This window comes from Podarcis muralis, chromosome 6 (assembly GCF_964188315.1).
Source record: "Podarcis muralis chromosome 6, rPodMur119.hap1.1, whole genome shotgun sequence".
Lineage (NCBI taxonomy): Eukaryota > Metazoa > Chordata > Lepidosauria > Squamata > Lacertidae > Podarcis > Podarcis muralis.
In genome coordinates this window covers 19,951,351-19,977,479 of record NC_135660.1, presented here as the reverse complement: position 1 = coordinate 19,977,479, position 26,129 = coordinate 19,951,351, and the positions used below count along the sequence as shown (strand labels likewise).

Below are 26,129 nucleotides of genomic sequence, written 5' to 3'. Positions count from 1 at the left end.
TTGACACAATTTTTATTTTATTTTTTAAAAAAAAAGGATTAACACAACATACAGTCAAGTCTGTTTCCAAGGAAATATGTACAACACAGAAATGTACCACGTAAGAAATGGGTGACCTTTGGGGGGGGGGGCGACATGTAAATTACATTCCCAGAGAGATGCAAAATCTTCCCGTAGTGCCAATGCTGAACTGTAAAATGGTTTTACAATGTTTAGAGCTACTCTGCCCTTCTAAAAGGAAACAGGCAGTGTGTGGATGCTGGTTTTATGCTACATGATGTGTCCCAAGCGCAGTAGAGTTTGATACTACATGACTCCTTGAGGATCTAAAACTTGATTCACAGCGTTTTGCATCCTTTAAAAACAATAACAGTATTGCCACTTTACTGGGGATGATGAATCTACTATCAAGTATTACCGTATTGGCCCGAATACAAGCTGCACAAGAATATAAGCTGCACCTTTAAAATTGGAGGAGGGGGAAAGAAAAAGTACCCGAATATAAGCCGCTCCATTCTTCGCAGCTCCTGGCTGCATACTGGGCGGGGGGGGGGGCAGCCTTTCCCCTTCCTCGCTCTCCCCCTTCCTGTCCTTGGGAGAGAGGATGGGGGGGTCTATGCGTGGGGCGGGCGCTGTTTTGCCACACTCCTGCTGCTGTTTTGCCCACAGCAAGGTCGCAAATATAAGCCGCACTTTAACTTTTCATGGTCGGAATGTGGGGGGAAAGTGAGGCTTATATTCAGGCCAATACGGTATTAGAAAGCTCTTAGAAAAAGAGCAAGGTTGTACGTACACCATAATTCAACAAGAGCATTTTTTAAATAAAAAAAAGTCAAAGTGTGGTGTTGAATGCAGAATACTCATCTTCCTGAGAGTCTCACTCTTTTCAGAAAGGTAAGTTTCTAGTCCCCATTGCTATAAAAAATATAGTTTGCAAGGAACATCTGCTAAAATGTCAGACGCCAGAGAAATGGTTGGATATTTCAAGTCTTTCTCAGGGTAGGGCTTCAGTGACCTGCACTGCTTGCTTACCCACCACCACCCTGTGGCTAATAAAACCAGCTTATATAAAACAGCTAAACAGAATTTAAGCAAATTTGCTATGTTTGAATGGTTAAAGGTCTCAGAATCCAGCTTTTCTTGGTACATAATTTTTTTCAATAGCTTGACATGTTGGGGAAGAGAGTTGCCTATGTATTTTGCCAAGCTGCACTTCCTACTCCCCTCAACAACAACAAAAAACACCTGGAGATGTCTGTGAGGTCTGTTGTGCCTGTCAGTCCACATATACCTGAAAGTGTGCCCCGGATACCCCACAGTTACACATTGCCAGAAGACTAGAAACTGTAATCAAGTTGCTCATCAGAGAGCTTTTTGACATTAGCACTTTTGTCACGGAGCAACTCCTGCTAAGGTTCTGAGGAGCCCTATGCTTGCTCGGTGCGCTGTTTCAAAACCACATGATGACTTCAATGTGGCTCAAAGCATTATACAGTGGTACCTCGGGTTACAGACGCTTCTGGTTACAGACGCTTCAAGTTACAGACTCCACTAACCCAGAAATAGTACCTCGGGTTAAGAACGTTGCTTCAGGATGAGAACAGAAACCACGAGGTGGCAGCGGGAGGCCCCATTAGCTAAAGTGGTACCTCAGGTTAAGGACAGTTTCAGGTTAAAAATGGACCTCCAGAATGAATTAAGTTCTTAACCCGAGGTAAGGTAAAGGGACCCCTGACCATTAGGTCCAGTCGTGACCGACTCTGGGGTTGCGGGGCTCATCTCGCTTTATTGGCCGAGGGAGCAGGCTTACAGCTTCCGGGTCATGTGGCCAGCAGCACACGGAAACGCCGTTTACCTTCCCGCCGGAGCAGTACCTATTTATCTACTTGCACTTTGACGTGCTTTTGAACTGCTAGGTTGGCAGGAGCAGGGACCAAGGAATGGGAGCTCACCCTGTTGCAGGGATTCGAACCACCGACCTTCTGATCAGCAAGTCCTAGGCTCTGTGGTTTCACCCACAGCACCACCCGCGTCCCTTAACCCGAGGTACCACTGCACATAATATGTCTAAGTGGAAGCTTTCAGTCTCTTCTCATTCCCTTCAACAAGTGACTGGGAAAGTCTATAGCAGGAATGCTGCGGAGGGAAAGCATGAAGAACCACAGTGTGTGCAATTGCACCCATGGGGAGTGAAAAGACAAACCTGTTTGTATCTTCACAAAGGGGGTGTAGAAAAATCCCTTCTCAGGTGTGTGTCTGATGCATAACGCTGCAGAGATGGATTTAGGGCAGCACAACCAGTTCTGCCGCAGGAGAATTCCAAGCCTAGGGGAGCCACAGGACATCGCAACTATGACACAGTGAATTGAGCAGAATGACAGGTGACAGGCAGAGGGCAGTGAATTTTGACCGCTGAAATGTGAAAGACCACAGTCCGTCCCTGAACTCTGGTATGAACGTGGAAGACAAGATAGCGAAGATCCCAGTTAATCCAGGCAGTGCAACCCAAGGAGACCTGAGAGGGTTTTGGAAGGCATTAATTCTCCTTGCACGGGTAAAACACACATGAAGGCCGAATCTCCGACAGCAGGGCAGGCTGGGAAGTCATGTGTAAAAAAGCAACAAGTAGATAAGCATTTACATGAGTTCACAGTTCCACATGCTTTTCTTCTTTCTTTCTTCTGCTCCAAAGTTTCCACAACTGGCCTATCTTTGTCACTTCATGGAAACCCTCCAGAGATTAAAACAGTTTGCAGAGCACGACAAAGTTCCTTTTCATCTTTTTTTGGAAAATGTACATGGAAGGAGATTCCTGATGTTTCTTCTTTTTCAAGCTGTTTCCTCATGACTTTGCATCTGCTCTTAAAAAACCTGTAAAACAAAAATAAATGAGAATTAAGGAATTGCTTAGAATTTAAGTATGGCGTAACAGACAGTTATTGCCTCTTACAGTAGTAACAAAGTTGAGGTCCACATGTGGCATAGGCATCTGTATCCATGTGTGTCCATCCTTCGCCATATCATAAATAAATACATTCACAAACACTTTAGAATCAATTGCAAAACTGCTCCGGAAGTTGAATGGATGGTGGTTATGGAAGAGACACTCCCCAAGTGACTGCCGTTAATATCTGTTCTCTTAACATACTGGAAATTTGCAGGATCTACTGCTCCCACAGCTTGCCCCAGGCCATTAAAATATATGTGATGCGTTTTCCATAAAGTGAAGGCACTACGGACTCAGCTACATTAGTAAAGAAATGTGTTTTATATGTGTTATTACATTGTGACTGTGGAGTCCCATCTTTTGCCAATGTGATTTCCCACTTTAAGGTTTACAACACATTTTTCTGAAACGCTTTTTTGATGTGTCTAGATCCAGCCTTAGAAACCACTTCTGCTATCCTAAAAATATTCTGCCTCACCCTAAATATCTGAAACATCATACGCAAAGTATAAAGAGTGTTGATATTTACCTGTCAGAGTTTCTAGCACATCATGGGATGCCTGACCATTAAGACAGTCATATAAACTGCGGGCAGTTCCATTATTCTGTTCCGAATCCCTCCATTTCCGCAACATCATGCATTTATACATATTAACATCTTCTTCCTTTGCCTCAATCTGCTGGATGTCTTCGATGGACAAGCTAAGGCATTCAATGCCAATTACTTTCCAGTTTTTACCCATCTTCTTTGCAAGAATCATCAGCTGCTGATCAGTTAGTACTGCTGAAGCTTTCGTTCCATCTAAAAGCAGAAGAATACAACTATGTTATGTCGTTATTGCTTTTAGTTGGCCTGAGGGGGGAGGAATGGATATTTTAAAATTACCATCTATTTCTATTCTTGAAGAAGAAAGGAGAGCATTCAAATATAACTTGGGGTGCTTCCTTCCCATCTTAGGCAGGGGCAGCTAATCACTGCCTTTTCTTTGGAAGAAACTTACACACACACACACACACACAAATTATCAGATCAGGAAACACAAAGAGAATGAACATTCCAGGCCTGCAACATATACATACATAATTTGATTTGTATGCCACCTTTCCACTGTTCAAAGTGGCTTACAACATCATCATCATTTAGACTTGTATAACTTTTTGGTAATTTTCAGTGTCACAATGTGTTTAGGATAATGAGTTTGCCTTCTTTCCCCCTTTTCAATTTCTCTGGTTATTTAGACCCATGTTACACAATAACGTGAGAAAAGCCTGCTGGATAAGGCGAGATCCCATCTAGGTCAGCCTTCTGTTCTCATAGTGGACAAGTCAATGAGAAGCTTAGAAGCAGAACCTGACTGCAACAGCACTGTCCTGAATTTCCAGAAACATACTGCCTCCCATCATAGAGGTACAACAGGTAAAGGTAAAAGGTAAAGCACCCCTGGATGGTTAAGTCCAAAGGCAACTATGGGGTGCAACGCTCATCTCGCTTTCAGACCAAGGGAGCTGGCATTTGTCCACATATAGCTTTCCAGGTCATGTGGCCAGCATGACTAAACCACTTCTGGCGCAACTGAACACCGTGACAGAAACCAGAGTGCATGGAAACGCCTTTTACCTTCCTGCCACAGCGGTACCTATTTATCTACTTGCATTGGTGTGCTTTCAAACTGCTAGGCTGGCAGGAGCTGGGACAGAGCAATGGGAGCTCACCCCGTCACAGGGATTTGAACCTCTGACCTTCTGATCGGCAAGCCCAAGAGGCTCAGTAGTTTAGAGCACAGAGCCACCTGTGGTACAACATAGCCATCATGGTTAGTAGTCATTTATAGCCTTATCCTCCATAAATTTGTCTAATCCTCTTTTAAGTGACATTGGTGGCCATCACTGCTGCTTGTGGGAGCACATTCCTTAGTTGAACCATGTAAAGAAGTACTTGTGTGAAGAAATCTTTTGTCTGGCCTGACTCTTCCAACATTCAGCATCCTTGGATGTCCCCAAGTTTTAGTATTACAAGACAGAAAGAAAAACCTTTCTGTACCCACTTTCTCTACACTGTGTGTAATTTTGTACACTTTATCTCACTTGCCTTTTCTCTAAACTAAAAAGCCCCAAATGTTGTAACCTCCATAATTTTTATTGGCCTTTTCTGGACCTTCTCCTGGTCTACAATATCCTTTTTGAGGTGAGGTAACAGTATTCCAGGGACGTGGGTGGAGGTGTGGGTTAAACCACAGAGCCTAGGACTTGCCAATCAGAAGGTCAGCGCTTCGAATCCCCACGACGGAGTAAGCTCTCGTTACTCAGTCCCTGCTCCTGCCAACCTAGCAGTTCCAAAGAACGTCAAAGTGCAAGTAGATAAATAGGTACCACTCCGGCGGGAAGGTAAACGGCGTTTCCGTGTGCTGCTCTGGTTCGCCAGAAGTGTCTTAGTCATGCTGACCACATGACCCGGAAGCTGTACGCCAGCTCCCTCAGCTAATAAAGCGAGATGACCGCCGCAACCCCAGAGTCAGCCATGACTGGACCTAATGGCCAGGGGTACCTTTACCTTTTAACAGTATTCCAAGTGTGGTCGCATTGTGTTCAAAATAAGCCATCTCTATCATCACCCACTTTTCTAGCATTCTGTTTTCCTATAGGCTCTTTTTCAAGGCTTTTTGATACCACAAATCCACAAAAATAGGTACATCCTATCTGTGGAGAACCCTATTATGATGGCAACAGTTTCTTACTACCTTTGGCATCATGAGCAATTTTCTACTGGAGTTAAAGGGTTGATTTTGTTCCTGTGCCAACTAGTTCTTTATCTAGTTCAAACCTTGGTATACTGATCAATGTAAATTTTTAAAAAATATGGTTTGTTAAAATGTATTGAAATGATCGAAGAACTCCCTCTAGTGGATTCCTAAAGACACGGTAATATACAGGTTAAATTTATGCTTTCATATAGATAGCTGCATTCAAATTAGGTGTTCAGAATCTTTGTGCAAATACAAATGCATGGGTTTTCCAGGTGGAATTGTAGTTGCACCCAGGTTAAGTAAAATGTAACATTAATACATTGCAGTATGAAAGGCTTAGAACATGGCTTGATGCTAATCTTCTTTAATTTCACAAAATCCTTTACCTGAAGCGTTGATGGCTTTTAGCCGTTTGTTACAAAGCTCATCTTCTGAAAGACTGGTGCTGGATTTCCGTCGTCTCGTGCCTAAGGAATACATGGCAAAGGACATAGTTTCAAAATACGTAAGTTGTTGTGCTTTCTAAATAAGAATATGTGGGCTTGAATGTAAGCTACAGATGAAGGAAAGGGAAATCAGCAACTTGTGCACTAACAAGAGTGCTGCCTAGTCATGTAGTGGAATCCTGAAGAACTAAGCAAATATATTTAACAGCCCCACTGGAAACTTCTGCACAAGTCGTAAGTCAATTGGGAGCTGTACATTGTACAGGAGAAGTTCCCAGCTGATTGTTTCATGCATACTGCTTTATAATAACTTACTGTTAGTGGATCTTTTCTGCTTATTGTTATTCTGGTTATGTAGGATCCAGTCACCTGTTAAATAGAAATGTTTTCAAAAGAAAATTAAGGCCTGCTGTATCGTGTAATTGGCAGTGCAAACGAATATGCCACAATTCTCACAAAGAAGAAGTATTAATCTGTTCCCCCCGCTTCTCAGTAAAGCACAAATAAAATAAATCAAAGGACTTTTTACAATTATCTTTGCTCCATGGCTTTTAGCCACAAAAGAAGCTGCATCTCACTGACTGTATTATAAGTAAATGACAAGTTAAAAAAAAGGAAAAGAGTGCCCAATCTTAAAAGTAACACTCTCTGTAAACCCAAACAGAAGGTCGTGTAGGGCTTTAGGAGGACATTCAAAACCATTTGGTCACATGGCATCAGAAAAAAATCAGGTGGTCAGTGCCCCTACGCCTAGAGACTGCCTTGTGTAGCTTGTTATGCTTAGCATAGCATGGAAGTAATTATGGGAGGGTTTCTGTTGAGAACCATAGGAGCTGTCCATCCTGAACAGCAAGCTAATTAACATATGAAGCTGGTGGGACCTATCACCTGGAGATTTGGATTTGGAGAGAAGCATCATCATATGTAATTTGAAAATGCATCATCCATAGAAGAAGAAGAAGAAGAAGAAGAAGAAGAAGAAGAAGAAGAAGAAGAAGAGGAGTTTGGATTTGAAATCCCGCTTTATCACTACACTAAGGAGTCTCAAAGCAGCTAACAATCTCCATTCCCTTCCTCCCCCACAACAAACACTCTGTGAGGTGAGTGGGGCTGAGAGACTTCAAAGAAGTGTGACTGGCCCAAGGTCACCCAGCAGCTGCATGTGGAAGAGCGGAGACGTGAACCCGGTTCACCAGATTACGAGTCCACCGCTCTTAACCACTACACCATACTGGCTCATGTGAGAGGCCATACTATTCACGGTGAACTGTTTTGATAGCTTTGGATCAGGCATCCCCCAACCTGCGGCCCTCCAGATGTTTTGGCCTACAACTCCCATGAACCCTAGCTAGTAGGACCAGTGGTCAGGGGTGATGGGAACTGTAGTCCAAAACATCTGGAGGACTGAAGGTTGGGGGTGCCTGCTTTGGATAGTAGCGATTATAGAAAAATAGGAATCTGGAAGCTTGCTTTTTACTGAAAGTGGATTCTGTTTGGGGAATTAAATGATGTGGTAATAACTGCCATTGCATGAGAACCAAATGACAGTAATATGAGAGAAAAGTGCTTTTGGCTCCACTCATGCTACATCTTTCAACTACTGAAGGAGTAAACAGAATGCTGGAGCATGAGTGTCAATATGGCCAATAATTGCACAGATTCATTTAAATTTGTATACACTGGTACCTTGGTTCTCGAACTTAATCCATTCTGGGAGTCCGTTCGACTCCTGAAACCATTTGACAACCAGGCGCAGCTTCCTATTGGCTGCAGGAGCTTCCTGCACTCAAGCGGAAACTGCGTTGGACGTTTGGCTTCCGAAAAACGTTTGCAAATTGAAACACTTATTTCTGGGTTTGTGGCGTTCGGGAGCCTATTTGTTTGGGAGCCAAGCTGATTGAGTACTAAGGTACTGCTGTATTGGTTATATAATTTAGAAAGATGGGGAAATGTACACAATGCGGAAGGAAACAAATTAAACAATGCTTTAAAAATATTGTATATCTAAAGCATTTGCCTATTCAAAATAATATCCTCCCACTGATATTTTTATTTGTTGTTGATAGAAAACAGAAATAGCAATATATGCTTCCACTTTTCTTTTTTGCAGAGTTGCTCCCTTAAACTCATACCTCAGACTAGTCTCTTAACTCTTCCCAAGTTTGGTGATTGGGGGAGAAAGTAGACTGCATTAACGGCAGCGTACTTTCATCACATGCCATATTTTTGCCCGATATTCTTTTTTCTTGAATCTGCTGTTTCACACAACCGAATTTCTCTAGTTCTGCAATGTTTTGGATGGCAGCTTTCTTATCAGAAGAAGGAAAAAGAACCTCTATGTTTGTGAGTGGGACCGTGACCGGAATATGCATAGTCTCATTTGGATTGCAGCCAAATATGTTGGCTGCAATTCATTATTGAGGCTCTATGCACATTTACTTGGGAGTGTAACATGAGACTGAACTGTAAATCAGGTTATTTGTTCGCTTTTAAAAATTATACCCCGCTTTCTACCACATCTGAAAAATGCAAATAAGAAAAACAACAACATGCAATATACTGTACAAAAATTGAAACAGATTTAAACATCATTGAAGTCCCAAATAAATCAAACACTGTTAACTGCACATACTATGTAATGAATTGTGTCTAAGGAAAACTCACATTCTCGTAGCTTTGCTTTCCACACAGTTTCTTCTGACTCCACATCCATCAAAGATAACACAAGTTCTGTTGGATGTTCTAAATATACCTCAAAGAAATGTTTCTGTGCTAGCGTAGAGTCATCAACAAACTCCATTTCCTAGAAAGTGAATATCAGAATATTGAAAACCCATTTGTCAAAGCAAAAGGTTTGTTTTCCTAGCTAAGCTTTTATATAATGCATGTATACAATGTCACAACGTGTCAGGAACACTGCACAAATGACAATTATCATCATCTTTTAGACAAGGACATGCATCTTGACAATCCGATTATAGAAGAATAAAGAACATACCTCAGGGTTTATGTCAGCTTCTGGGACACTAGTTAATTTGTATTTCTTCCCAACTTGGAGTAATTTATGACAAGGGGGTTTCTCAATTTTAATGAATCTATTGGAAGAGCGCTGTATGGTTTTTGACACATCCTAAAATTAAAACAGAACTTTTTTTTAAAATCATGATTGCCTAAGTCAAGAAATCAAAGACCTACCTAGACTTGTTGGAGATTTTGTCTATATATTAAACTTCTTTCCTTTACTGAGAAATTGTGGTTCCCTCCCTCGCTTTCTAACAAATTAAATGCAACAATCATGTGATTCTTACAACAATTACTAGGACCAAGCAGTTTCTGCAGTATTCATTTGAATATCCTGTTGTAGCAACTGGAACCCTAATGATTCTCCTAGCTGCACACACTAGAGTTTCCAACTCACTGGGGGAAAAACAAGTTTTTGAGATCTGGGGCTCTAGCGGTCAGACAGGAGGGGTTGAAAGATAGCCTTCTTTCCTCATCCAGTGTCCAATTGAACCCAGTGTTCCTATAGGCTCTGCCTTCAGGGGTCTGCAAGTTCCACCTTGTCCTACAAGCCTTCGCCTCCTGACCGGCCACCAGGTCCTTCTTACTTGCTAGAACTTTTTATTTCATGAGTTGACAGCTCCAGTGGGCACTGGAATACAGTCATACCTCGGGTTACAGGCGTTTTTCAGGTTACAGACCACCGAAACCCAGAAATACCGGAACGGGTTACTTCTGGGTTTTGGTGGTCGCACATGCGCAGAAGTGCCGAATCGCAACCCGCGCATGAGCAGACGCGCAGCTGCAGGTTCCGAACTCTGCGGGTTGAGAACATCTATCCCGCATGGATCACATTCGCAACCCGAGCGTCCACTGTACAGGAAAATGCCATGCTGGCAGCAAAGAAACTGATTCAGACATCGCCCAAAAGTTGATCTTACCTTTATAAACGAGCTGTTGTTGCCGGCAACATACACATGGAATTTCAAGGAAGGGTGGTCGTTGACAACTTTGTATAAAATAACAACCCCGTGGTAACACACTGGATCGTATTTCTCAATAACTGGGCCAACAGGGGACAGGGAGCTCACACGCCATTTGACATGTGTGGTTGAGTGATCAGCAGAACGCTCAAATTCTGGGCCGTTGCTTTTGAAATGGAACACGTTGAAGGTCATGTCAGAGGAATGATCTGCAGAGAAACATTGAACGCTTTTGAACGCTTCCTAAAAACAGAGTAAGTGCCCCAGCAGATAGACAAATATGTTTAAATTCACTGAGCAAGTCTTACCATTCAGGCAGAGGGCGTGTGGAAACTGAATGGAAGTAAGAACAGAAGGTGATTTGCACTTGACGTCAAATATGGGGCCCACGACAATCCAGGGATCTTTAAGGTAAGCAGCATACTTGGTCCAAGACAAAAGGGAATACTCAATGACGGCGGCTTTGGTTACTTCGAAGATCAACCCCGTGATTGTACACTGATAAATTCCTTCGTCGTCCAACTTCAACCTGCATATGTGACACATAAGGCGTAGTTTTCAGTACGTGATACAGCATAAAGGTAAAGGGACCCCTGACTGTTAAGTCCAGGCGCAGACGACTCTGACAAACGGGGATGATATATGCATGTGCTTCCTCTGCCGCTTTCTTGTCCTTCCAAATACATGTGAAAAATACATTTATATACAGTCATTCCTCGGGTTGAATGTGCTTCGGGTTGAGCGCGTTCGAGTTCGCTCCGCGGCAACCCGGAAGTAACGGAGCAGATGCTCAAAATGATGTCATGCTCCCCTTCCTCTTCTCGTGTACCCTCCAAAATTTGCTCTGCGGAGGAGGTCAGGGGTACCCCCAGAACAGCACACAGGCACAGGGAGAAAGGAGGACTGCTTCGTTTGGAAAGCTGTTGTGCTTGCAGAGACAGAACGACTGGAAGAATGCAACATTTATTTCCACCCTGTAGGTCCCCTTCTGCTCTTCCGCTTCCTTTACTGCACAATAGTAGACAAGTGTGCATTCGGATTTGCCAAATATATGTCTGTGTACTGTGTAATCATGCAAAAAAATAAAAATAAAACAAAGACATTTTTTAGGATGTAATTTTCAATTATATTGACCAAAACTTACCAGAATCGTCCTCTAGAAAGCTTTCTGGGAGCTACTTGTTCATGCTGGTTCTTTATATTAAAATAAAAATAAAAATGGGAAAAGCAAATTAGGAGGACATTAGCATTGGATTTATGAAACGACTTTTAACACTAGTCCGTATCTGGATTAAAAAAAACCACCTACTTGTGGGATCTTGCAGCGTTCACAGTGTCGATGGGTATTAACTTCTAAATGGAAAGAGAGAGAAGTTTCTTAAACTGAAAATAGTTTAAATTGTCAGATACATGTTTTTTCTGTTATGATTTTTATTGAGTATAAATTGTACATATACATATATTCTTGATTTCTCTACAGCATAAATTCTTAACTTAATACATTATACATCTTCCCATACAAATCTTTTTCCACCCGTGACTTCACTGAGGTTTCCTTTTACAGATCTTTTTCTTACTGTGTTATTTACTCTTTATTTCATTTAATTTTCCCAATTCTTTCTCTTTCCATTATACTCATTACAAGATTTAGTCAAAACATAACCAGGATATAGCTTGAGAACAATTTTTTTTCATGTAATCTCTTACACATAGCCAATCCTTTTTGGCTAGGTTGGCCTCTAATTACCTCTGTCATTCTTGCTAACTATAAATATTCACAATTTGTGAGTTGCCACTCTTCCTCTTTGCTATTAGCATTCTCGCCACCGTTGTGCCGTATAAAAATACTTTCTTTTTTTCTGCTTGGGGATGTTGATATTCATAATTCCCAGGAGGAGGAAGGGGGTCAACTTAAATTTTAAAAAGTTCGAGGAAATTAGACAGTTATGCACAGATTGGTTTCAGTACCATCAATTGAATGAGGTGTTTAAATCAGACATTAAAATTGGGTTCCAAAAAGAAATCTCAGAAATAGAAAAATAATTACTAGAAAATAATAGGAAATTGTTATCAAAGACTTACAAAGTATTATTGGATTGGGAGTTAAAAGATGAGGAGATAAAAGAGGCAATGGTAAAATGGGCAATGGATTTTGGTTACCCAATACAGATGGAACACTGGAAAAGGTTCTGGCAAAAGGATATCAAGTTCACAGCATGTTACACAATTAAAGAGAATTGTTTAAAAATGTTATATGGTATATGACCACCTATGGCAAAAATCAAATAAATGCTGGAGGCATAACAATGAGGAAGGAACGATGTTACATATGTGGTGGGGGTGTAACAAAATTTTTAAAATTTGGAACTCTGTCTACAATGAATTGAAAAAAATGCATAAAATCACATTCGGGGGAAACCAGAAACCTTCCTCCTGTCAGATACATGTTATTCTTAAAGAAAAGTATTATACCTGATTCAACACAATGCAGCGGCAGTTCTTCTTTCATTTTCAGATCCTCATCTATAAACACAAAAAAATGCCTCTTTGATTTGTTTCTGTACATCATTATTTGGAATGAATCATAAACTGAAGCAAGACTTCTCCACAGATATTTAAAGATGACATTCTGAATGACACCGTGGCTATTTGAAGGCTCCTTTGGTTTTAAAATTTGCATTTTATCATATTACACTTTTTATTCATCATACATCTTTCAACGTTCTGGGCAAAAATCTGTTCAAATCTGCTTGTGCCACAGGGATGAAGCCACAATTCTCCCAGCTTCACTATTCATTTTTGATAATACTGTATAGTGCTTCTTCTTGCAGAATTATTATTAGTATATATTATGTTTTCCCCTAACAGTGGAACCTGGCATCGTTAATTACACCTCACCAGGCTAAAGTGCTTCTGCTCAGCTAAGCTGGCTGTGAGTCCTGAAAGACCTGCTCCTATCTTGCAGGCCTTTTTCAACCTGGCCTGGGAGGGCAGGGCCCAGATTGACTCCAGCTACAAAAGCTGAGGCTGCTGAAGAGGCCAGAGACTTTCTTGCTCAGGCTTCCTCAACCTCAGCAGTCCAGATGTTTCTGACCTACAACTCCCATGATCCCTAGCTAGCAGGACCAGTGGTCAGGGATGATGGGAATTGTAGTCTCAAAACCTCTGGAGGGCCGAGGTTGAGGAAGCCTGGTCTTGGTTGTCTTTTTGTGGAGACCCAGCTCACTGAAGATGAGCATCCAAAGCCCCCTCCGTGAACCGCTATTGGCAGGATTTGCAGCTACAGCAGCAGATATGCTCTATACTTACGAGAATATTTTATTCTTTTACTAGTTATGCTGTTTCAAATGTGCCTTTTATATTTGACTTCATTTAGTAATGCTTTCTTTTGAAATGTTTAAGATTTCTTTTTGTTAACTTTGCTCTGCTAAATGTGCATTCTGCAATTGACCTCCTCTTTAGTGTTTTTTTAAAAAAATGTTTACGATATTTTAGTTTCCTATTAATTATGTTTGAATGAATGTTAATTGTCTTTAAATGTATACTTTATATTTTGCTTTTTTCAGTAATGCTTTATTCTGGGGGGTTTTATTTGATATTTTAATGTAGGTTATAAACTGCTTTGAGTCCCCCCCCCCAAAAAAAAAGCAATACAGAAATGAAATGAAATGAAATGAAATGATGATGATGAAGAAGAAGAAGTAACGGAGCCTATGTCTATAACCCTCCATTTTGGTGATTTCTTAGAGGTCCACATATCATGTTATGGGAAATTCTAAGTCCTGTACTACAAAAAAAAAAATGTGCAGAATTGTTTGTATACCTTCCTCTACTGGTATCCCACACAGCCTTAGAAGTATATCATGACTGCCATTCTGTGATTCTTCACTGTGGGGTTGTGGCGCTCATCTTACTTTCAGGCCAAGGGAGCCAGCATTTGTCCACAGACAGCTTTCTGGGTCATGTGGCCAGCATGACTAAACCACTTCTGGCACAATGGAACACAGTGATGGAAACCAGGGTGCACGGAAACGCCATTTACCTTCCTGCCAAAGCAGTACCTGATACAAATTCATATCTACTTGCACTGGCATGCTTTCGAACTGCTAGGTTGGCAGGAGCTGGGACAGAGCAACAGGAGCTCACCCCGTCACAGGGATTCAAACCACCGACCTTCCGATCAGCAAGCCCAAGGGGCTCAGTGGCTGAGACCACAGCGCCACCTGCTCCCCACGATCAGTTTAACAGTGTAGTAAGCGCTACTCATACTCAGTGCTACTCATACCTAGCAAGGTACAGTACAATTCACAGCAACAACAGCTAGTTCAGGACTCACCCTATGCTTGTAACTGCAATTTGTTCTAAACTGTTTGTATTTATTTTTTTAAAATTGCTGTAAACTGCTGTAGGACCTTTTGGTGCAGAGCAAGTGAGAAATCTAATAATCAATAACAAACTGAAACAAAAATAAACGAGGACAGAAAAGATTTGTGGGTTTTTGATGGAATTAGCAGCTGTCCTTCTAAGGTCTTTATTGGACTAAATTTCAGTTTGTTGTGGCATCACGGAAAAGAATGTGTAAATACATGCAAAAAACCAGCACCCCTCTTTCTTACCTCAGGTAAAACATTATTATTTGTAATGCCTGCATACATAATTATTTGCAACACATAGTTGTAGGAAAGCTTTGTTTGTATTTGTATATTTAAGAAATAAGAGCCTATCTGTGCATGATTCCCCCATACCTGATAATTATCCAGACCTGAATATAGAGGTTCTGTTTAGACATCATGGCTAGTAGCACTGAGGTCCTCCATCTTTCCTTAAACTTGTCATGTATTTAACTATAGGGCCATAGTGCTTTATTAAAGGGTATTCTTTGAATTTTATGTACATTCAATAATGGCCATATACAATGGTCTCAGCTAAATTTTCAATAAGAATCGTCCTTAAACTACTTCATGTCCCACTTAACATAAACACTCAAAAGTCACTCACTCCCATCTAAGCACATGGCTTTTACTACCTTGCAAGAATCCTCTTATAGATCTTTCTCAAAGTAAGGATAAAATTTTAAAAAAGCACTCACTTGGTTCATTTAGATCTGCCTCATCTGTATCTGTAAATGAAAAGGCCTCATTAAACATAAACTGCAGTGTCCATTTGTTTAAAATATAAATAAGTGCAGGCATATTAACAACAAAATACATTTGCCAGTTACTGTGGGGAGCCATTTCCTCCCATTGTTTTCCTGATCATCCTGTTTTGCCACATTTGTTGCCAATTTCTAAGCATATTTATGGCCTGCTGTTGCTGTGACTACCAGCTAAACACCAATATTTAACAAATACAATGTCGCGTTTGCCTTCTTTCCCCTTTTTCTCTTTACTGATAAATAGCCACGCACACACAAAATGTAGCAAAGGAATACCCAATGAAAGGCAAGCAGGTGGCTTAAATTCATATCTGGTGGCTGTCATTTCAATAATTTAAGATGCATTTTAAAGAGACATTAAGGAAATATAAGCAAGTGCGATCTACAACAAAGTGTTGCAGCATGGAGTGCTCCCACCAAGGTTCCAGGGATGCCATTGGACAATTGGGGCGGGAAGTGTTCTTCCCTGGGGGTTCCCTCCAACCTTTAATATGTTCCTCTCATATGTGAATGGTGCTGTTTCAGCTATATAAAGATTCACATTAGAAAATAAATCCACTTTTAATATATAGAATAGGTATGATTCAATTACTGACCAGACTTGCTTTCAGAGCTGCTTTCCGAGTCGCTTTGGGAACTGTCGTTACCTTGACGAAATGAAAATCTATTTAGCCTTGGCAATTTTGAAACAGTTATTTAACATTAAGCTTTACTTTTTAAATGGTGCAGTTAAGACCACAACACAAGGTGGTAGTAGTAGTAATAATAATAATAATAATAATAGTTTGAACCGTATACTGCAGGCATGTCCAAAGCCTGTTGGGGGGGGCTAATCCAGCCCCCCTAGGGCAGTTTATTTATTGGGCTCAAATCCTTACAAAAGCTCAACAACTTCAACCCTAAAAAAGGTCAAAAACTTTGGTCAGCCCCCATGCACATTCACTTGATCACATCTGGCCCTCTTTGAAAAAAGTTTGGGCACCCCTGTTATACTGTAACACAACCCCAATACACTGTAGTGTATTCTACCAGCTCTTCTGAAAGAGGTTGTAGAATAAGACCTGCACCAATAGCTGGTACTTCCAGGAGGCTGGGGAAGAGACTATCATTGGCCTCTTCAACATTTTTGCTGCTGCAAGCAAGGATACTAGCAACAGCTGTTATGTCATCTAGCCAGGTGAGAGGACCACCTCCCCTCTGACCTGTCTTTAAGCCAGGCTCCTTGGAGTGCAGGAAGCCCAGTATCAGTGTCAGTTAACTCTTGCTTTGCTTTGTATTTATGTACTTAAATCTAGACTGTTGGGGTTTTTTGTAATATTGAATTTATTCTGTGTTTGTTCAGCTTTTTAGATTATTGGTAGCATTTTCCAACTTCCATTAAAATGCACATGTATTTGGTATATCATTACGAGCATATTTACCCAAGTTGTTTTCCTGAGCAGAATCTTCATCTTTAGAACTGCTACTATCTGTTTTGAGGAGATAAAATATCAGTTGGGAATTCAGCACACAGTATCTTTCCCCACCTTTTCCCAAACACGGGGGAATAAATGAAATTTATTCCACAGACTCATGGGCCAGTTGTGTAACACTGGGAATGATTCCAGCTCAACGTTTTGCCCCTATCCCTAAAATAATTGCAGTCGCAGACCTCTAAGCAACTACCTTCCATTCATAAGAATTAGCTGATCAAGGCATCGTTCCTCTTTGTTTTTTTAGCAAAAAGTTGGCTACTCCCAACCCTGCCCTGGGAATAATTCTGCTGCTCAAGGCAACATTCAAAAGAAAGTTGAAGGGGAAGAGCCTGGGCCTGAGTAATTAGCCTCAAGGCATATCCTTAGTGTTTTCGGGAGGAAGTCAACTTGGCTATTATTCTGCAATGCACAGTAGTAACTTGATATGTGATTAGCTCATCTTTTAGTTTAGTACATATTAAACTTGGGTCTTAATCCTTGCTAAATCCTTGTAATCTTTGTCTACATAAAGTAGAAGGGCAATCAATATTTTAAATTTGTTTGTTGCTTGCCTGTTTCAAAAGTGTACATGCCACCCTGTCATTTAATTTTTTTCCAGAGCAGCGCACATAATCAGAAAACAATAGAAGAGCAACGAGGCAGCATTACAATTGGACAACATATGTTGTTAGCTCCAGTCACAACCCAGGTGTATTTTAGCTGCCATACTTTTCAGACTTCTGCTGCAGCAACTGTAATTTATAGCAGCTTCATGCACGTATGCATATATTAACTGTTCTAACAAAGAAGAAGAAAAAATTTAAGGCAGCCCCAAGACTACATCTTAAAAATAAGTAATTGCTTTTTTAAAAGCGGAGTTTCAGTATTTGTGCATAATTCTCTTTAAACATTCACATATTACTTTGGAAATAGTACGGGATGGAAAATATTAAAAATGGAAGCTGCAAAAATTGTCATGAACTAGAATTAAACTTATCTAATTTGACACTTACTTCTGAGAAAGCATGCATAAGATTGAGCTGCAATCCTATATCTATTTACCTAGGAGTCAATTTCAGGGAAATGGGATTCAAAATAGTCATGTATAGAATTGCACTGTAAGCCATGGTTTCAGATAGGGAAACCACAGGCGTGCTGGGCATTGAACCTGTGACCTTCTGCATGCAAAGCAGATGTTGTGCCACTGAGCTACAGCCCTTCCTCCATGAAAATCAATCCACAACAAACATAAATGTTTCTTGTTTAAAAGGCAGTGGTGACTTTTTAAAGTTCCAGTGAAGCATCAGTGTAAAATGTTGACCACAAATCCACTGTTTGCAATCATGGGACCATTAACTTCAGAAGTATTACTTCAGGAATTAACAGGATTACTATAGAATAGGATGTCTCAAAAATTACTGCTGAATTTCAAACACATTTATAAGAATACATAACAGAGCTCTGCAGGAAGAACAACAGTGATAAAACATTAGAAAAACAAAATAAAACGTTTCAGAGACCTGACATTGGTACAACCATGCTACATGATCCACATCTATTTCAACAGAATTAATGATTCTTTAAAACAAATCTACTGGGGGGGGGGGGGGAATGATAGGCTTTCAAAAATTTGTTACCTTTATCATCCAAAGCTGAAACTTCAGATTCACTGGAAAATAAAGAACATATAACCATTTTTTTTTGTTACTGCAGAACTAAAATATGAGCTCTCCTATAGCATTTTTGAAGCATTAAATAATTGTTCAACTGAGTCACAAACATAATAGTGAATACATTCATTCATTAACCATTTCTGTGTTGTCCATCACATAAAGCTATACTGTAACAACCAGATTAACCAGAGAAGTCTATGAATAAGTTGTCTGTTTAGGAGAGTGAATGTGCAGGATTCTTATATTTACTACCCCTTACCCCCTACACAGTCCTGTTTCTGCGCTAGCATGACTAGAACAGAGAGTCAAAGCTCAGCAGCATCAATACAAGGCTTTGTACATCAATCCTACTGATTGAGGAATCAGTGTGTGACAAGGGCCTGCCCTTGAGGCCTGGTGAAGTGATGCCTCAGGCAACAGGGTCTACTGGGGCAGCACATCCCAATGTTGATCTTTCTTTCTCCCTCTCCCTGAGTTCCGCTATAGATCTTCCCCAACCATCCTTCGTTCCTGATGGGGAAGGAGGCGCCATTTTGGGGTCCACCTCAGGTGCCCAGTGTTAAGTTGTGGGTGAACATATCAGATGACACAGTGATTCTTCAAACAGCTCGTTTATTCACAGGCCAGAACAGAACTGAACTGAAGGGTTCAGCCAGCCTGCTTATATAGAGCTCCACTACAACGCAACAGTAACCACTTTCTGTAACTATCCAATCACTGAACGTCACTTTCAATCCCTTATTTGCATATGTGGACCTGAGTGAAAACTATCTACAGTATCCCCCTGCTGGCCCAGGGTGAGAACTTCAGTACATAACACCCAGGACTCTGCCTCCAACAAAGCAAGTCTCTCTCTCTCTTTTTCACCCTACTGACTCTCTTGAAGCTTACAGCCACTTCACCCTCCTCCAAATGAGTAGGAATAAATAACGCCAAATTTCTAAGATCTCTGTAATAATCTAAACCAGGATTGTGACTGTACTGGGATGCTACTTGAATATTCTGGTTCAGCTTTCATGGTGCCGATGCCCCTGGCAAAAATGCCGATGTAGATATCCTCTGAGCCAGAGTGTAAACATTACACCCCACCCCACCCTTTCCCGAATGGCCGCATTCATCCTATTCCTTCAGCAAACCTGTATTTTATTTTTTTAAGGAAAAGGGTCAACTTACACCAGCATAAGCCCTCAAATATGGGTGTTCTAAGGAAGTGGCGGGGACGAGATCAGGCAAGGGCTAACTCTGTTTAGCTCTGTCACATGACCTGGCAGCCCAGCATAACACAAAAAGTGTGCTGTAGATCAAACTCTATTTTAAAGGCTTGCTTTCCCTCTGCCAGGCATAGACCAGCTTAGCCAGCTGTAGCCCCGCTCCTGAACGGAGTCTCGATTATGGCGTATGTACTTTAAGCCAGGTTCCCATTCTTATAATTACTTCCTTAATATGCTGCTTAATCCTGTTAATTGTGGCTTTTTAAAATTGCTATTTTTATTTCAGTGTGCCTTTTCTTCCACATCTCTACACATTTAAACACACACTGCATCTTGGGTTTCTGTTGCTCGTGCCTGAAGTTTTATCACCAAGTCATTTTGGGTTTTGCAACAAAACAGCCACTGCAACTGAAAAAAAAAAGCTATCTGGCCACGAAACAGACACAGAGAAATGGTATTTTCTTTCCTAGGAAACCAGAGAAGAAAACAGTAGTGAAGGGTAGGGCAGAAGAAGACCTGTCATTTTGAGTGCCTTGTTTGTTTTCTCCAAAACATCAATAGGCATTATAGCACTGATTAAAAATGAAACAACGAAACCTTTGTCTTAGCTTGAACGTAATTCTCTCAAAATGCGTTGTCACTAATATTAAATGTTGCCATTTCATGCATTATGTTCATGCAAGCGGCGATTTTAAACTAAAGGTATATATAGTTTTGTAGTTCTGTGCATGGTTTCCTGCTGATACTTATTCGGGGGGGGACAGATTACAAAATATCAATCCATTTCATACTGGTATTGTGAACCATCCATAAAATAAAAATGTTGGATATAAAAATACACAGTCACAGCCTCAGAAGAACAAAGTTAAGAGCTGACACTCAGAGAATGTTTAAGACATATAGTTCTACGATATTCAGCTAATTTGCTGTTCAGATACATCTGAATATAGTATAAATTATATTCAGATATACTGGCTTTTCAAGAGGATTAGACAAATTCATGGAGGGTACAATTCTCAGTGGCTACTAGTCATGATAGCTATACTCTGCCTCCACGGTCAGAGACAAGTATGTTTCTGAACGCCCATTGCTGGAAACTGTGGGAAGGGATAGTGCTCTTGTGAATGGCACCTGCTTGCTGGTTTCCCATAGGCATCTTGTTGGCTTTTCATTTTCAGCTTTGTATTCTTGTTATTTAAAAAGTGCATCTAGATGTTCTGCTAGGAGTAAGGTGCCATTTAGCTCCGGTCTTTCATATCTCTGTTTCCTAACACTGCTAGGGAAACAATAAGCTTCAGAAAAACTGATAGCTGATCACATTGACCTGAAAGTCTGATAGTCAACTCTATGAACCGTTTGAGACTTATGACTAAGCTTTCCATCTGCAAATAATGATACAAACTTAGGAGTGCCTTGCACGCTTTTGTTTTCCTTCTATGCCACTGTTTATGTGACTGCTTGCATGAGATAACAAATGAAAGGGTATCTGTGCACCAGAATTATGGTTACGTTGTGTTTGAATTTCATTCCCCCCCACACACACACACACATAATTTTTTAAATTCATTATAAAATAACACCATTTTACAACACTGCAAAATATTTATTCAAATTATTTATCGACTTCGACAACAGTGTTTCACAGACCACAGATCTGTCTACAAATTAATCCAGAAATAATAAAAGCACACTTACAAAAAGAAAAGGATGCTGTTGATTGCTGTTCCTTTTTCTATTGAATATATAGCAGTGTTCAGCTATGTTTTCGTCAGAAAAGACCCACTGAAATTAATGGACCCGATTACATTAGGTGCATTAGTTCTAATGAGTATACTCTGAGTAAGCCTCAGTTGAATACAATCTTAAGGGATCTATCCTACGTATGGGAAGCCAGCACAACCTACAACTATGTAAGTAATTTAATAAACAAAAATGATAACGAATAAACTTTATTGTCAATATGGAAGTGTCCATCAAGACTGCTCTTGCACAAAACCTATGTATCAAATGAACAGAAGAGGCTACAAGAGCAGGGTCAAAAACTGGCAGATAAGGTGGCAATGTCTGCCAGGGTGAGCACATCTCCAGCTCAGCTGGGGTTCTGTGGCTCAGCTAGTGATATGCTGAAGCTGGCTGAGCTGAGCTTGATATAAGTCCCAAAAGAGAGGCATTTCAGCAGCATGGTGGAGGTAGGACCATAAATGTTCCTAGGCCCATTCAGCCCAGTCACATGACCTGGCAACCTGGTGGAGAACACTATTTTCTTGCCTCTGCCAGGCGTAGGCAGAGGAGAAGCAGCAGCAGCACTACTGCTGAACCGGGTTTAGCTCTGCGATGACTTTATGTCTTCTTGCTTTTCACCAGCTTCTTGTGCATAGCATTGCTTCCAAAGTGAGATAATACTGAAGTATGTGGTTTGAAACCTGAGTTGTCAGCCCTCTGTGTATTATAAAGAGATACACAGAATGACATGCTTGATAATGACCTAACTCTGACTCATGGCAGTTATCTAATGATTTTATGAGGATCATAAATGTAAAAGAAACAGTAAGCTTTTAATCTTTCCAGCTGGAGAGGAAAAACTAAAACACACACAAAAAAGAATAGGCCCCAAATTACTGGGAGCAGGGGGTGTAGCTTCAGAGGACAAACCTATTCGTGCTTTTTTTAATTGCTAAGGAACAACTTGTTTCTCCACAATTAAAACACTTTCTTAGCATTAAAAAATTGGGAAAAGTTTAAAATATATATACTATACAGTGGTACCTCTGGATACGAACGGGATCCGTTCCGGAGCCCTGTTCGCACCCTGAAGCGAACGCAACCCGCATCCGCGCATCTCGTTATTTGCCGCTTTCGCGCATGCGCATGACGTCATTTTGACAGTCTGTGCATGTGCGAGTGGTGAAACCCAGAAGTAACACATTCCGTTACTTCCAGGTCGCCGCAAAGCGCAACCCGAAAGCACTCAACCTGAAGCAACTGTATATACAGAAAGCATCACCCTGTAAAACCAATTAATGAGGCCATGAAAAGCTCAATGTGTTCTTGTTAAGAATCTTTGTCAGAGACAATGAGGTATATGTTTTTGCATAATCTCCTCAGACTTTTCTCTAGAAGCAATTCTCTCTGAATGGGTACTTGGCTGAGCAGCCTTGTGTGAGATGGATGTGGCCATCTTTTTCTCAATGTTTTTCTATCTTGACTCTAGAAGTTTCTCTCTCTGACAAGGTAGCAAAAGTGATCACTCTGTGAGACAAAACAGGGTGTGAACCATGCCTATAACTAGGTGCATTCAGATGTAACCTCAAGCCATATATTTAGTGATCTTTGCATAACCAGTCCTCAGGCTCCTCCTTTTACCCCATGCACCATAATTCAAGATTCCCAGCAAATCCACTCCAAAACCACAAGCTCAACCAAATTCCATTTGCTTTTAAGCTTGGCTCAAACCATGGTTTGGGATCCTTGTTTAATTGCAAACCATTGTTTCCTGTGTTCAAGTGCACCAGAAAAGAATGTAAGATTTGAAATAGTGGCACATCAGGTGTTCAGGGATGAGAAGAGGAAAGTGGTGCATTAAACGCTAACAGATTTTATTATGGCTTGTTTTATTTATATATTTATTACAGCAACTGATGCACCACTTAACACCTTACCACTTCCTCCATGCCATGTATAATTTTACACACTTCTGTCTTAGGACTCAGCTACATTCGTAAATATAAAGCACTTTATATGCGTTATAACACTGTGACACCAGATGGTGCTGTGGAGTCCCGTTTTTCACCCATGGGATTTTCCTGTACAGTGGTACCTTGGGTTAAGAACTTAATTTGTTCTGGAGGTCCGTTCTTAACCTGAAACTGTTCTTAACCTGAGGTACCACTTTAGGTAATGGGGCTCCCGCTGCCGCTGCACCGCTGCCGCTGCACCACCACCGTGCGATTTCTGTTCTCATCCTGAAGCAAAGTTCTTAACCTGAGGTACTATTTCTGGGTTAGCAGAGTCTGTAACCTGAAGCATCTGTAACCTGAGGTACCGCTGTATGAAGTTTACAATTCATTTAACTGAATCGCTTCTTTGATGTGTCTAGATCCAGCCCTACTTGCCCTTTCTCTGAAATATAGCAGCAGAACAAAGGATATAATAGTGCCGTACAGTATTTAAGCAGTATTTCCTGTCTCATACCCACCATTTGCTTTTATTTATATTTCTTCTGTTCCGCTTATTAGTAATATTGAAAGTATCACTCTTCTCAAGCAATACATCTCAGCTGATTGAATTAAAAGTTGCAGAATATGTGGGTCAAAAAATTTACAGACCTAGAACAGAGGTCTAGCCTAAGAAACAGTGTATGGTTATTTTGGGGGGAGAAGGGAAAGAGATGTTGCCTTCAGGCATTTCAGTAAAGAGCTGAAAAGCATCCTGACTGCTGGTAAGGACCTATTTCTTTACTTGCACCTTAAGTGCTGAGTCTGAAGCTGTAAAAAGGATTTCTCTAAAGGAAGGCACTAAAGTATTCCAATATTCTCCTATTAAGTAAAGAAAAAACCTTTACCTTTACTGCTGATTCTCCTATTATTGGAGATTATAGTGAATAATACTTAGTATTTAAGTAGCACATTTCAAGTTCTTAAAGTTTTTTCCTGTGCAGGTGGACTAACTATCCCAGAAGGAGCATGACATGTCCCCCACCAGAAGTACTACCCCTCCTCTAACATCCCAGCTATGCAAATACTGTGCAAATGAGTACAGTGGTACCTCAGGTTACATACGCTTCAGGTTACAGACTCCACTAACCCAGAAATATTACCTCAAGTTAAGAACTTTGCTTCAGGATGAGAACAGGAATTGTGCTCCGGCGGCGCGGCGGCAGCGGGAAGCCCCATTAGCTAAAGTGGTGCTTCAGGTTAAGAACAGTTTCAGGTTAAGTATGGACCTCCGGAACGAATTAAGTTCTTAACCAGAGGTACCACTGTACTTCCATTTGTTTATCCTGAATCTCCCGCTAATTAGCTTCTTCAGCGGATGGCCCTGGGTTGTAGTATCATGAAAGAGAGAAACTTCTCCGCATCCAATTTCCCTACACAATGCATAATTTTATGCACCTCTATGATGCTCCCACCTTTTGTGCCTTTTTTTTTAACCCCCTAGGCCCCTAAACTTTGCAACCTTTCTGCAGAGAGATCATCTTGGGTAACTTTTTCTGCCTACAATATTCATTTTGAGGTGCAGTGGATCAGAATGGCGCCTACCATTCCGGCAGGTGGGTCCTGGATTTGTTAAGTGGCACTATGCAAATTTTGCTTCTGATCCCTTTTCCTAAAGGATCGCCAACCGTCATTTCACTTTTCCCACAGCTGGAGAGTGCAAATAGGCGGTGTGGGTATTTCTTTGTCCCTGTGCGAGTCCCTTGAAACCTACTTACACCACAACACACTTAGAATCATAGGTGAGTAGTACCATACAATCATAGAGTTGGAAGAGTCCCCGAGGATCCTCTAGGAATCTGCAAGGGATCGAACCCACAACCTTGCTGTTCTCAGCACCACGCTCTAACCAACTGAGCTATCCAGGCTGGTTTATCATGTCATTCTCCATTCCCCCTGGCGAGTTCTTCTGTATTCCGTTTCAGTTTGACTACCCTACCCTCGCTTTGACTACCTACCAGCAGCAAACGCGGCCCTCTCCCCGTGCCCAGCCCTGCCTCCGGATCACGGAGGAGCAAGGTGAAATCACCGGCCCCGGGGTCGATCATTGCGCGCAGCCTTCGTCTCCATCTTCCACCCTGCCTCTCCCAAAGGCGCTTCAAAGGCGCGCGCGCCCCGCCAGCGCCTTCCCTCAGGAGAAAGAGACGCGCCCCGCGGCTGTGGGGAGAGGGGAGCCGAGCAGGGGGTGATGTGGGGAGACTTCCCCTGCCTCCCTGAAGAAGAGGGAAAGGCACAAAGAACCACAGAACACCGCCCCTCGAGCGAAGGGATCGATTCATGTCCCCCACCCCTCATTTCCCCCATCCTTGCCATCCTCCCTCCCCTCAGTGCCAGGACTTATTATCCTCCTCAGCTTATGCAATGGCGCCCTTCATTGTTGTTGTTGTGGTTATCGCGCCGAGCGCCGCGTGCTCCCTCCGCCGCCACGTCCAGGCGCCGGAGACGCGAGGAAGCGCAAGCGCGCGCTCCAAGCCGCTCTCCTCGCGCGCGGGGTGGGCGACCTTTGGCGCCGAAACGAGCGAGCGAGGGCTGGGCGCTGGTGCCCCTCGAGCCTCGCCGAGGTACCCTCGCCTCGCCGCCCGCTTCCCGCACGCTGGGCCCCGGGCTCACCTGGCCTGCACCTGCCCGCACTCCTGGCCGCTGGTCATTGTGCACGGAGGCGAGGCGCTGGGGGGAAACGTCCCTCGCGCGGAGGAGGATGAGCTGCGAGGCAGCGCGGCCGGAGGGTGGGGGGCGGGCGAGGACGCATCCGGAGGGGAAGTGGCGGCTGCAGCAGCAGCAGCAACAGCAGCAGCAGCAGCAG

General features: G+C 41.9%; 1 protein-coding gene across 3 annotated transcripts; it reads right to left on the bottom strand.

The window, feature by feature from the left end:
• LOC114597929 (NACHT, LRR and PYD domains-containing protein 1a-like) lies at window positions 1-26,129 on the bottom strand. Of its 3 annotated transcripts, XM_028731417.2 has the most exons (16): window positions 25,937-26,127; window positions 18,367-18,398; window positions 16,697-16,744; window positions 15,872-15,922; window positions 15,210-15,239; window positions 12,593-12,643; window positions 11,430-11,473; window positions 11,265-11,314; window positions 10,429-10,649; window positions 10,079-10,329; window positions 9,136-9,267; window positions 8,802-8,940; window positions 6,453-6,506; window positions 6,078-6,158; window positions 3,477-3,749; window positions 1-2,871 (listed from the first exon to the last, which is right to left on the bottom strand). In XM_028731417.2, the coding sequence occupies exons 1-16, from the start codon at window positions 25,972-25,974 to the stop codon at window positions 2,843-2,845; spliced, it is 1,524 nt and encodes a 507-aa protein (XP_028587250.2). In that variant the 5' UTR covers window positions 25,975-26,127; the 3' UTR covers window positions 1-2,842. The 3 variants fall into 3 exon arrangements, with proteins under 3 accessions (XP_028587250.2, XP_077785945.1, XP_077785944.1); XM_077929819.1 differs by lacking the exon at window positions 9,136-9,267 and having other exon boundaries at window positions 25,937-26,129; XM_077929818.1 differs by lacking the exon at window positions 15,872-15,922.